The sequence below is a fragment of the Phoxinus phoxinus genome (assembly GCF_949152265.1).
Source record: "Phoxinus phoxinus genome assembly, chromosome: 21".
In the NCBI taxonomy this organism is placed as follows: Eukaryota; Metazoa; Chordata; class Actinopteri; order Cypriniformes; family Leuciscidae; genus Phoxinus; species Phoxinus phoxinus.
The window spans coordinates 5,278,061-5,290,401 of record NC_136896.1 but is presented as its reverse complement, the minus strand read 5'-3'; the positions used below and the strand labels follow the sequence as shown (position 1 = coordinate 5,290,401).

The following is a 12,341-nucleotide window of genomic DNA, read 5'->3' as shown; positions in this document are numbered from 1 at the left end:
TTTTCTCTCTCAAGGCTTATTCCCTGTTCAAAGTTTTTAAATAAATGTACTTAATAAATAAATATGTATAGATTTAAATAATTATATATAATAATTATATTATTTTATTATTAATATTATATATTATACTATTATTGCACTTAAAATGGTTTTTGTTACCTCTAGGTCAAGAAAATTGAGTTGTGAAGACTGAAAAAAAATAACGCAGAGCCTCTTTTGAAATTCTTGTGTTTCTGACCCCTGTGAGCAAGATTTCATGTGTCATGTATTGTCTGCCATAAACAAGATGTTTACTTCAGATTCATTAGGGAGTAGATTTCAGCCTTCAGATTCCTCTCGCTCTCACTTTTATATATATATATCATGAACCTGTATTACAGACAGCATATTGTTTATAAAAGCGTGTTCTCTGTAGTGTGTCTCTGTGATTGTTTATGGGACACAGTTGGGTGCCAGGAGCGAGAGCTTTTGGTGTCTCTGCAGGTATTTAATGTTGCGCTGGCAGGGAATGTTTTTCGTAGCAGCGAGACAGATAGCAGCTTCTGACGTTCCCATATGTGTGCAGGCGGAAATGCACATATCCATGTTAAACTCCATATGTACGTGCATATCCATGATATAAAGCAGTAAAAGTAGCTGTCAAGTAATGTGATCATGTCTTATCGATGCTTATGAGTGGCGAAAAGCAATAGGATAACACTACAATACATTGATTTACTAATATTAATATATTTTTAGTTGCGATCATCTTTTCTTTCCTATTGTTACATTTATCTGTCAGTGAAATGCCTTTTCGAACAAGAAAAATGAAGGGCGGGACTTGATTTTTGTCCATTCGGAATTAATTGGATCACTGGATCATTGTGGAGCGTGACAGGATGTCCCATGCCAACTTTGTCGATTTTTGAATTGCCACGAAAATAGTTTCAAACGAGCAACAGCAGAATGAACCGCTGAGCATCTCCGAGCAACACTGTGGCGTTACTGAATGTTGGACGAATGATTCATAGTTCACTCCGAAAGACATTCCTGAATGATATATTGGCTGCGTCCGGAAACTTAGGCAGCTGACGTGTTGCCTCGCTCCCCTATCAGGCAATGGCTTTATAGGCAGCGTTTGTGCTAGAAAGTATACCTCTCGAAACTGATTTCGGACAGACTTCTGAGGCAACGAAACGGTTTAATGATCTATACAGCAAAAATAGAGCGAGCTTTGGTCATAACTAAGCGAATATTTAATTACTTTAATAGTAATTTCTCACTAGAAATTATATCAGAAGTGGAAAACTTTGGTCAAAAACATACATTTACATACATCTGGGATATCAAAGGCAGTGAAGATATGTCTGCTGCCTTTGAAAATCGATCAGATGAAGGAGTGTATGTCGGGAGACAGGAAGTGAAGCTTTCGGACGCAGCCAGTGTGTTTTTTAATCGTTGAATGAATGATTCAGTGACTCACTCAATACACTTTTCGGCACCTACGTATGTTGCGTCGATGTAATCACTGACAAAAAATGTAAATAGCTCTATAGTTTACAAAATTATATTATTATAAGTCCCATCACACATAATATTGCATTATAATGAATTTGATTTCATTTTAAAAGGTGAAAATCTATTGAATCATTCTGGATTTCTGATCAACAGATCTGCCATGCCCCCCCCACCCCCCACCCCTCTCTCTCTCTCTCTCTCTCTCTCTCTCTCTCTCTCTCTCTCTCTCTCTCTCTCTCTCTCTCTCTCTCTCTCTCTCTCTCTCTCTCTCACTCGCTCACTCACTCTGACTCATATGCTGCTCCGTTTCATTTGATTTCCCCTTATCCTCGTCCGTCCAGCATCCCTCACTCAAAATGCTTAGAAAGGTAAGGATTGCTGGAGGATGTGAAGTTCAGAAAGAGCGAGATAGAGGCTCATTAGGTTGATTCTCGGGTTAAGAGCGTTACTCGCTGCGCTGTAGGCGGCCAGTATTAGACAGAGGCTCAGGGAATGCGAGTTCTCCCATTAAAAGCCCATCTGTGGGAATGGGGCTCCTAAATGCTCTGAAATGGCACACACCGAGGCAGAGAGCCTCAACGAGAGTGGCCTGTGCTCAAACCAGACTAATTTAATATAATGATCTCTTATCTGCCCTCTTTCTCCCTCTCTGTTTTTCCTCTTATTCTCTGTGTCTGTGTATTTATTCTCATCTGTTATCACTCTTCTCATTACTTCTGCTTTTCACCCTTGGATTTTCCTAGTTTTCATCTTTTAATTCATTTTCATTTCAATTCAATTGCTCATTGTTCTGATAATAATTATTAGCCTTTTGTGTTTCTTCGACTGTTGCCTCTGTACTTTTAGTCAATAAGCTCACTCACATTTTTTTTTTATCTAATGTCCATTAGAGAGTATGACATTTTGTCTGAACCCTTATTTTTCTTAAACAACACATATAATTTCTACATCTAGTTTAGTAGTAAGTGACGTTGGTAGAAAGGGCATTTAAAACTAATGCCTAAAGTCATTTCTATCAACTAATAATATTATCTACAGGACTTATTTAATAGCATTTTATGTATCCAAATACAAAAATATGAAAAACAAATTCTACAATTTGACACAATTGCTGTATAGCTTATTGTAAAATGACGCACAATAAAATATTTATAATTATATTATAATATAATTATAATAATTATATATTATTAATTTTCACACAAATACTGGCAATGGTTATTTGACACTTTCTTTAGATGATCATGTTTTTTTTTTTTTTTCGTTTTTTTTTTTTCATTCTTTTTTATTATTCAAAAATTCATATTCCATGTTTTAGGATCAAGAGTCTTGGTCTGGGACAAGCATAAAGCAGTAAAATGCATTTGAAAAGTAAAAAAATATATACATGTATATATATATATATATATATATATATATATATATATATAGATATATAACATAGGAAACAAATTAAAGTCTGTCACTTTTTACTTCCTATTTAAAGTTTAAAATCATGTGGATTTTTTCCATTAAGCAACAGATGTCAAGTTTCAAAAAGCAATATAAACCAAATATTTCCTCTGAAGCCATCTGATATCTCAGTGAGTCATTAATTGTGTCTCTGTCCGCAGACAGCACTGCCAACATCATCGCCAGACGGAGGAGGTTCCACAGACTGACCCAGGAACTGTACGAGCTCCCGGTGGTGGTGTGGGATGACGGGGAGCCCGTCCAGAGCAGCACCAGTACCCTCACGCTCCGGGTGTGTTCCTGCCAGAGAGGCACCAGACTGAAGATCTGCCAGGGTGACGCGTTTCTCTCGTCCGCAGGGCTCAGCACGGGCGCTCTGATAGCCATCCTGCTCTGTGTGCTCATCTTACTGGGTGAGTTCAACCCGGAAATCACGCCTGAGAACATATCAACATATTTATCTTGCAGCCATTTACCAGGGGTGCCAATAATTCTGACCACAATTGTTTATGAGAATATAAGTGATGCTGTTCATATGTAATGGATTAAACATTACTGTATATATTTTTTATTATGTATTTATATATATTTTTTTTAATTATATACCATATTATATTTTATTATTAAACATTATTTACTATTTTTTATATTTACTTATTTATATCTAAACATTATTTATATACCATCTTTAATATTCAATTCTATTAAATGGAAAAAATATAGTGAATAAAAATATAATAAATATTAATTAATGTAATAGAATTGAATAATGAAGAATTATAAATAAACAAATGTAATGTGTGTGTAGGTACATCAAATGGAGGTTGGTTTTCTTCAACTGTTGCCCATTTATCACCTTTCCCGTGTTTAGTATTCACAGCAGGATTCTGGCATTCATTGTCCTAATTCCACATGATCCAGCCCTGTTTAACTCTTGACTTTTCATCTTTCACCTTTTAAACCTGCGGATCAAAAGTAAGGGGCGTACTTAAAGGATTTGATGGGTCCCATAACAGCAGGTGAAGGGTCGTGACCGCATCAAAATGTCATGAACAAAACATTGATGAATGCTGTAGTGTTCACAGCGGGGCAGGTAGTGCCGGGCAGTATGACTACAGATTATATGAAAGCATGAATAAATGAACATCATGATGACCGTATAATATAGTTATAATCCAGTCAATTAAATATTCTCTACAGTAGTAGAATCTAGCCAACACATTTCTAGTGTGTGTGTGTGTGTGTGTGTGTGTGTGTGTGTGTGTGTGTGTGTGTGTGTGTGTGTGTGTGTGTGTGTGTGTGCGCGTGTGTGTGTGTGTGTGTGTGTGTGCGTGTGTGTGCGTGCAGAAGGTGTGTTGTAAAACCTGTGATCACCTACATAGGTGAGGGAAATGGGTTAATAAACATAGTAAATAATTTTTTTTTTAAATGCAGGATGTTTTGTGTGATGGGTACAGTAGGTTTAGGAGTAGGGCCAGAATAAAAATCATTACATCCATATAGCGAACCAGACTGTGTGTGTGTGTGCATGTGCGTGCATATTAAACGATTTATCGCATCCAAAATAAAAGTTTGTGTTTACATAATAAATGTGTGTGTACTGTGTATAATTATTTTATATATATAAATACACACACATGCTTGTATAGAAATATTTGCATGTATATATAGATTTATATATAATTTATATTATATATAAATATAAATATTTTATATATAAATAACACATTTTTCTTAAATATATACATGCACGTGTGTGTATTTATATATACACAATAATTATACACAGTACACACACATTTATTATGTAAACACAAACTTTTATTTTGGATGCGATTAATCGCGATTAATCGTTTCACAGCCCTAATATAAATTTATATATATATACTTCTCAGTAGCCCAACCGGTGGATAGTGGGACTAAAGAAAGGTTACAAAAGTGAAGCATATTTTACAGAATTGGTCACGGTAAATGTCGAGCAGCGGAACAACAGATGTGAGGAAAAGCAGTGCAATCTGCAAACAGGAGTGAGAGAGAGAGTGAGTGTGCGCTGCTGACAGGTTTGTTTTAAAGGTGCGAGTTCAAGAAAGTGAGCAGCATATGTAATCGGCTTCTCTCTCATGCAGACATCCATGAGCGCATTACCACCTCTTCCTCTCTGCCCTCTCTCCTCCCTCTCTCCGGCCCTGGATGCATAGATGGGTTAGGTCTCACCTCGCGGCTGTGATGCTGTCTCCTTTACAAAAGCCAGAGAGATTTCCAGCACTCACCCTAGCAGCTGCCGCGGCTAAATATAGTTCTGAACGTCGTGCTACATGTTGCGCTAGCTTTGTTCTGCACATCCCCGCTCAAACACGGCTCTGTTTGCTCCTGGTAAAATCTACTTGTTGATAAAATCTCCCTCCTTCCACTCCACAAATCTGCTTCGTAGATTTGCTGGCTTTAGCAGAGCTGATTACATCGAGGGAAGTGAGAGCTACTCGTTTGTTAGCAAACACTGAACAGAATGTGTCACTTTTTGCGTTGTGTGTATCAGCACAATGGTGTGTTGCTGCTATGCAATATTCATACAACAGCGTGCAATATGTTTCGTGATCTTTCTGTCTACTACCAGAATTATCAAAATGACTTGCATTCTTAGTTTAATCATTATATTTATAAGATAAGATGGTAGATAAGTACCAGAGCTAAGATATATATATATATATATATATATATATATATATATATATATATATATATATATAATATATATTATTGTATTTTATATATATATATATATATATATATATATATATATATATATATAATTTCTAGGGCTGTAACGATTAATCGCGATTAATCGAAATCCAAAATAAAAGTTTGTGTTTACATAATATATGTGTGTGTATTGTGTATAATTATTTTGTATATATAAATACACACACATGCATGTATATATTTAATAAAAATTTGTTATTTATATATAAAATAGTTATATGTACATATAATATAAATCATATAAAAATATATATGCAGTATATAAATGCAAATATTTCTCAAATATATACATGCATGTGTGTGTATTTATATATACAAAATAATTATACACAATACACACACATATATTATGTAAACACAAACTTTTATTTTGGATTTCGATTAATCGCGATTAATCGTTACAGCCCTAATAATTTCTAATATATATGTGTGTATATATATAATATATATATATATTAGAAATTATATATAAAAAAATATATATGCACTTTATATATATCAAATAAAATTATGCACTTTTAGGCTATATATCCTACATGAATCATACATGTAGCCTATACATTTTTAATTATTTAATTATTAAAATAGTTGTTGCTTTTTTAAAATAATTATAAAAAAACATGATATATATATATATATTAGTATATTTATTATTATTTTTTTACTTTTCATGACTATTTATTCATTTCATTTTAAGAGTTTTCTATGGATTTTACCTTCTGTCCGATCAAATAGTCCTCTGTGAAACTTTATATCACACATAAGTTGTGCTTAATATTGTTGAGATATGTTCCACGTGTGTACAGACAGTGTTAGAAGTGCTTTCGTAAACCTGTAGTCGTGTCAGCTAATAGTGTATCAGTGAAGTCAAAGCTCATCTAGACTAATGTGTGATATTGACTTGCTGTTCATTTATCGTGGCTCTCTTTCCATTCGAATGGGAAATGAAAGAATCATAATTCATCCGCTCTGATCTCTGGCCCTGATGTGTTTGCTTGTTCATGCAGTGACGATGCTTCACACCTGCTTTTCCCTTATCCCGCTGACGTTTCGCACGTCTCCGGCTGCGTGACGCGTTTGCTGTAATGGGGGAGCGTTCCCTGGAGAAATTATTCAGTGTTAATAACATTGATGAATCATTTTTATTTATTTATTGTTTCAGTTTTCCGGTACTTGACATGAATATGGTATGCACCTTCAACATTTCCCACAGCTCCCGATGATACTTAATAAATACAATGGTGTTGGATATAATATCAGCCTTTTCTCATCAACCAATGCATATATTTTAATCATATTGCTCTTTATTTTTCAGAACTGTTTGTTTATGTAATGAGAAGCATCATGTTTATGAATATTAAGCAGTTTTATTTGATATAATTAGCAGTATTCTTCTTGCTCCTCACAGCCATCGTGATTCTGTTCATTACGTTGCGGCGAAGCAAGAAAGAGCCGTTGATCATCTCGGAGGAGGACATCCGTGAGAACGTCGTGACGTATGATGACGAAGGAGGCGGGGAGGAGGACACCGAGGCCTTTGACATCATCGCTCTCCGCAACCCAGCTGCCGCAGAGGAACTCAAGTTTCGCCGGGACGTCCGGCCCGAGTGCATCCGGCCGTGGTCCTCACGGAGACCGGCCCGCGGCCGCCTCAGCCCCTCGTCCCTGGACACAGACGAGCAGACGGACGTCGGGGAGTTCATCAAACAGAGGGTGGACGAGGCGGATCAGGACACTAGCGTCCCGCCCTATGATTCTTTACAGACCTACGCCTACGAGGGTCAGGGGTCACCAGCAGGCTCTGTCAGCTCGCTCGGGTCAGCTGGAGCACATTCCGAACTGGACTACAACTCCCTGGAGGACTGGGGTCCAAAATTTGAAAAAATAGCAGAACTTTACGGAGAGGAAGTTGAAACGGCGTCTGAATCCACTGAAAAGGCAGAGTCGGAGAAGCAGACATAAGTATTTGTCAATGTCGGAGGAAACTGTGAACGAACAACAGTGGAAAAAAATTGAAGTCCTGCTCTTTTTCGACATCCGCCGTCATGGTTTCATCAACACAACGAGACGCTGTGACGTCAGACTGGATGCCTTTTCTCTCATTTCTTTTGGATGTTCGGAGCTCTGAATCCCAACAAGACAAGAAGGGTTTTGAAAGAAAATCAAGCAAAAAAGAATAAAAAAAACTAATGGAAATAAGGAAACTATTTTAACTGGTGTATATTTTTTATTGCTCAATAAAGTCCTGAATTCCTGACACATAAATATACATGAAGTCATCCTTCACTTTTATCTATCTATCTATCTATCTATCTATCTATCCTTCTTTCTACTGGATCTGTGTATTGGTTAAAAAAAAAAGTGATCACAAATATTTTTTATTTATGATTCTTGTTGGTGCCTTAGGAAAATTCAAACATTTAGACATTTTAGATATACACCACAAATATATATTTTTTAGAAACAATGAACACTGAATATTTAATAATTTTATTTGTTTGAATTAAAACATTATATATACACAGTATGTAAAAGTTTTGGAAACATAAAAAATCAAATGTCTCTCATTTAGTTCATCAAAAAATACAGTAAAAACAGTTATATTGTGAAATATTATTACTATTTAAATTTTAATTGCTTTCTATTTGAATACATTTAAAAAGGAATATATTCCTGTGATCCAAAGCTGAATTTTCAGCAGAATTTCAGTGTCACATGATCCTTCAGAAACCATTCTAATATGCTGATTTGCTGCTCAAGAAACATTTCTGATTATTATCAATTATGAAAACAGTTTTTGCTGCTTAACATTTTTGTGGAAACCATGATACCATTCAAACATTTGTGGTAAGATTTTTGTTTTTTTTAAAGAGAAAGAAATTCATACTTTTATTCATCAAGGATGCATTAAATTTATCAAAAGTGGCAGTGAAGACATTTATAATATAACTAAAGATTTATATTTTATAAATGGTTTAATAAACTTCATAAATCCATTTATTATAAAAAATAATGTTTTGCATTATCATTGTTTTTACAGTATTTTTGTTTAAATAAATGCAGCCTTGGTGAGCAGGAGAGACTTCTTTCAAAAACATGTTTCCAAACTTTTAACAGTTTTTTGGTAATTGCTGTTTTTTTAGGTACTTTTCAATGCCGTTTTACGTGATATTTAAATTTGTATCAAATAGTCTTCTAAGTTCCTAATATCTTTTTAAGCAAGTAACTGAGTGAATTACCTACACACTATATTTCCCACTGGTATATATTAGACTGACACATTGAATGTTACTTCAGGCTTCTCTACTCCACTGCATCATTCAATTTTAATGTGAAAGTGGAACTGAAAATCATCTTCAAAACCCAGATCTGCCTAAAAGCATTTAAATTATTGTGCATAACACATTTCCATAATTGCTCACTTTATAGTATACAGGCTCGTATTTCGCTGTCTATAGCCTAAATAGACCGCTGCCTTCCCTAGATGCAACCTCATTGAGCTAAGGTAACATGTCTAATAAGCATAAAACTGCATATCAAACAAGTTAAAAGTCCATTTTAAATTCGAACTATCTATTTATAACAACAATTTGCATGTACTGAATGATACACAAGTATATTATAATAATTTGTCTTGTGTAATCAGCCATCTTGGATTTCCTTCCCCAAAAGAATATGTTTGTTATGAATCCGCATAATGAAGCCTCTACCTTTAATAACATGTTCTCCTGGAGCGTGTCCCCTTGATGCCTACGCAACTCACTCTGTTTAGGACCCGAGCACTGGATTCCATTAGATAAAGTTTGTTCTGCTTTTTGACTGTGATTACAGGACTCTGTTTATTTTTTATGAGTGTGGGACTCCCATTGGACACTTAAGAAGATACACACTCTGTTTTCCACTTTCTCAGTCTCTGTCCATATTCCCCGGGTCCCTAGTTTATAGTGACTACATGAATGAAGTGAGAAGGTTATGAATATTTCAGCATTTCTGCATGTGTCAGAGAGAGAGAGAGAGAGAGAGAGAGAGAGAGAGAGAGAGAGAGAGAGAGAGAGAGAGAGTGTGTGTGTGTGTGTGTGTGTGTGTGTGTGTGTGTGTGTGTGTGTGTGTGTGTGTGTGTGTGTGTGTGTGTGTGTGTGTGTGTGTGTGTGTGTGTGTGTGTGTGTGTGTAATTTCAAAATTGAAAAACATCAAATCAGTCAAGTGCGTCCAAGTTTTTGACTAGTAGTGTACTATTAAGTCGTAGTAAGTACGTATAAATAAAGGTGTGCACAAATTTGCACTTTGAATATTTTAAGAAAGCAAACAAGTGTTATATTCACTGTGAATCACGGTATGATGCAGTGTTGTTTATCTTCACATGAGGGAGAAGGTGTGTGTGTGTGTGTGTGTGTGTGTGTGTGTGTGTGTGTGTGTGTGTGTGTGTGTGTGTGTGTGTGTGTGTGTGTGTGTGTGTGTGTGTGTGTGTGTGTGTGTGTGTGTGTGAGATCCTGACAGGCTGTACTTTCTGCTTGAGTAGTTATGCTAGTGTCACGCTTTCCTCTTTCTGTACCCCTGATTTGTTCTCTTTATCATTTCCCGGTAAGAAACCTAGACGTTTTCTTTTGGTAATCACCTCTGAGATTTCTTGTTAACACGACTGAATGAAAGTTTGTGTAGCAGTTTCAAATCTGGGTTTGACTTCAACAACTGTTATTACTGTACTCCAGGTTGCCAGAGCTCAGGCGAACAGCGGGAACTTCTGGAGTCAGCAAAATGCTAATTTGTTCAAAATGAGGCTCCGTTTCAACCAGCGAGCCGGACTGTAGAAATCAATCACTTTATTTCTCAAGAAAACATGGTGTTTCTCAAAAGCTAGTGAACTACCTGTCTAGACATCTTTTTTGGACATTCTACATCACTTTTTTCAAAGTTTGGGGTCAGTAAAAATGTTTCAAGGGAAATTAATACTTTTATGCAATTTTAGATTGACAAATACATTTTCAAATGTATTCCTGTGATGGAAAAGCTGAATTTTAAGCAGAAATATGAATACAAATTGTATTCATATGTTTTGCTTGCAATTCAGTTTTTAAAACATTAAAAAAAATCTTACTGACCCCAAACTTATGTACGGTTGTAGCAAACACAAATATTATTCAGTATTGAATGAAGTTTGAGTATATTTCAAATAACATTTATCTCTCTTTTTTTTTGCCATCTTGTATTTTCCTCAACGCAGTGCATTCTGGGATTGCGTTCACCGCAAAGTGCAATTTGATGCCTTGGAATTTGGCCAAAACTAGGTATCGAGGTAGCATTCAAATTATGTTGTGTCTAGATTGGTGTTATTTGCTATGTTTATTTAAATATGTATAATGTATAATATATATACCTTTTTTTTTCTTTCTTTTTTTTTAAGCAGAATCCATACAATATTTGTTCCATCCATGTTCTATCCATAGGCACAAAACATCCAAATGCTGATATTAGTCTGATACATAACATCCAACAAGCAGTTTTACTCGCAGCTAATGTTTGTGTTCTGTGATTCTGTGATTACTTGAATTTCACTGTGCAGGTTTTTCTTCCAGCATCATTTTTGCACAGGTGCATTTCAATGCAAAAAAAAAAAAGTTTTTCCACAGAGAAAACAGTTGTTTACTGTAATTACAGCACTGAAAATTATAGTTTAGCTAGTTAAAGGAATAATTATCCAAAAACGAAAATGTGGTTCCTTGCACAAAGCAATCCCATGCACAGCTCACCTTTTTGGAGTTTGATAGCTCTATGAAAGCTTGTTTCCGCAACAGAATAAAAAAAATATATAATAATTGTGACTTTTTATCTCACAATTCTGACTTTATAACTCGCAATTGCGAGTTTATATCTCGAAATTCTGAGAAAAATAAATAAATTGTGAAATATAAACACAATTCTGAGAAAAAAATTCGCAATTATCTTAAAAAAAAGAAAAAAAAGAAATTGTGGTTAGAAAAAGAGCCACTGCATGAAGATTCTTCAACATTACTTTTCACATATTTGACGTTGTTGCAGCTCCTCTCTTCCCTGTCTGTCAGTAACGCTCTGTTTAGTTCCTGTTTCTATGAAGCCCCTCCTTGTTGTGATTGGTCAATTTCAGAAATGTCACTCCCCTTATCATAACCACAAGTATCAACACACAACTAATGGAAATTAACCAGGCCACGCCCCTTTTTGCATATGCCTTGAGCATGAATTATTTAAATGAGGAATAGTGGGACGTGTTCCCTGAAGAAAACTCAAGACTACAATGGAGGCGTTTCAGGGAGTTCAATCAATGCTTACTGTGCTTTGGAGAGAGAACTTTTCATGCTCAAACAGAAACATTACACTAAAAATGTAAATAAAAGCATAATAGGACTTCTTTAATTCCCCATTCCATTATTTAAAAAAAAAAACCTTTTGTGCAATGTAAAGGTTCCATAGATGTTGGCGGTTCTTCAAGGAACCATCAATGCCAATAAAGAACCTTTATTTCTAAGAGTGTACAAATATTCAACTGGAAAAACAAAGCAGACTTTTGATTTTTGGGTGAACTGTTCCTTTAAGCAATGATTATATTAAAAGTAGCACGTTCAAACCTTATTTTCTTTCTTTCAGCGTTCTATTGA

The 12,341-nt window shown here is 35.3% G+C and overlaps 1 protein-coding gene across 9 annotated transcripts in view; it reads left to right on the top strand.

The window, feature by feature from the left end:
• Positions 1–7,971, top strand: part of LOC306990083 (cadherin-18) — a 267,205-nt gene extending 259,234 nt beyond the window's left edge. For all 9 annotated transcript variants that reach the window (XM_079596387.1, XM_079596385.1, XM_079596383.1 and 6 more), the window contains 2 exons: positions 3,111–3,362; positions 7,118–7,971. In XM_079596387.1, the coding sequence (XP_079452513.1) occupies positions 3,111–3,362; positions 7,118–7,671 (806 nt within the window). In that variant the 3' untranslated portion in view covers positions 7,672–7,971. The remainder of the gene's footprint in view (positions 1–3,110; positions 3,363–7,117) is intronic.
• The last annotated feature ends 4,370 nt before the right edge of the window (positions 7,972–12,341 follow it).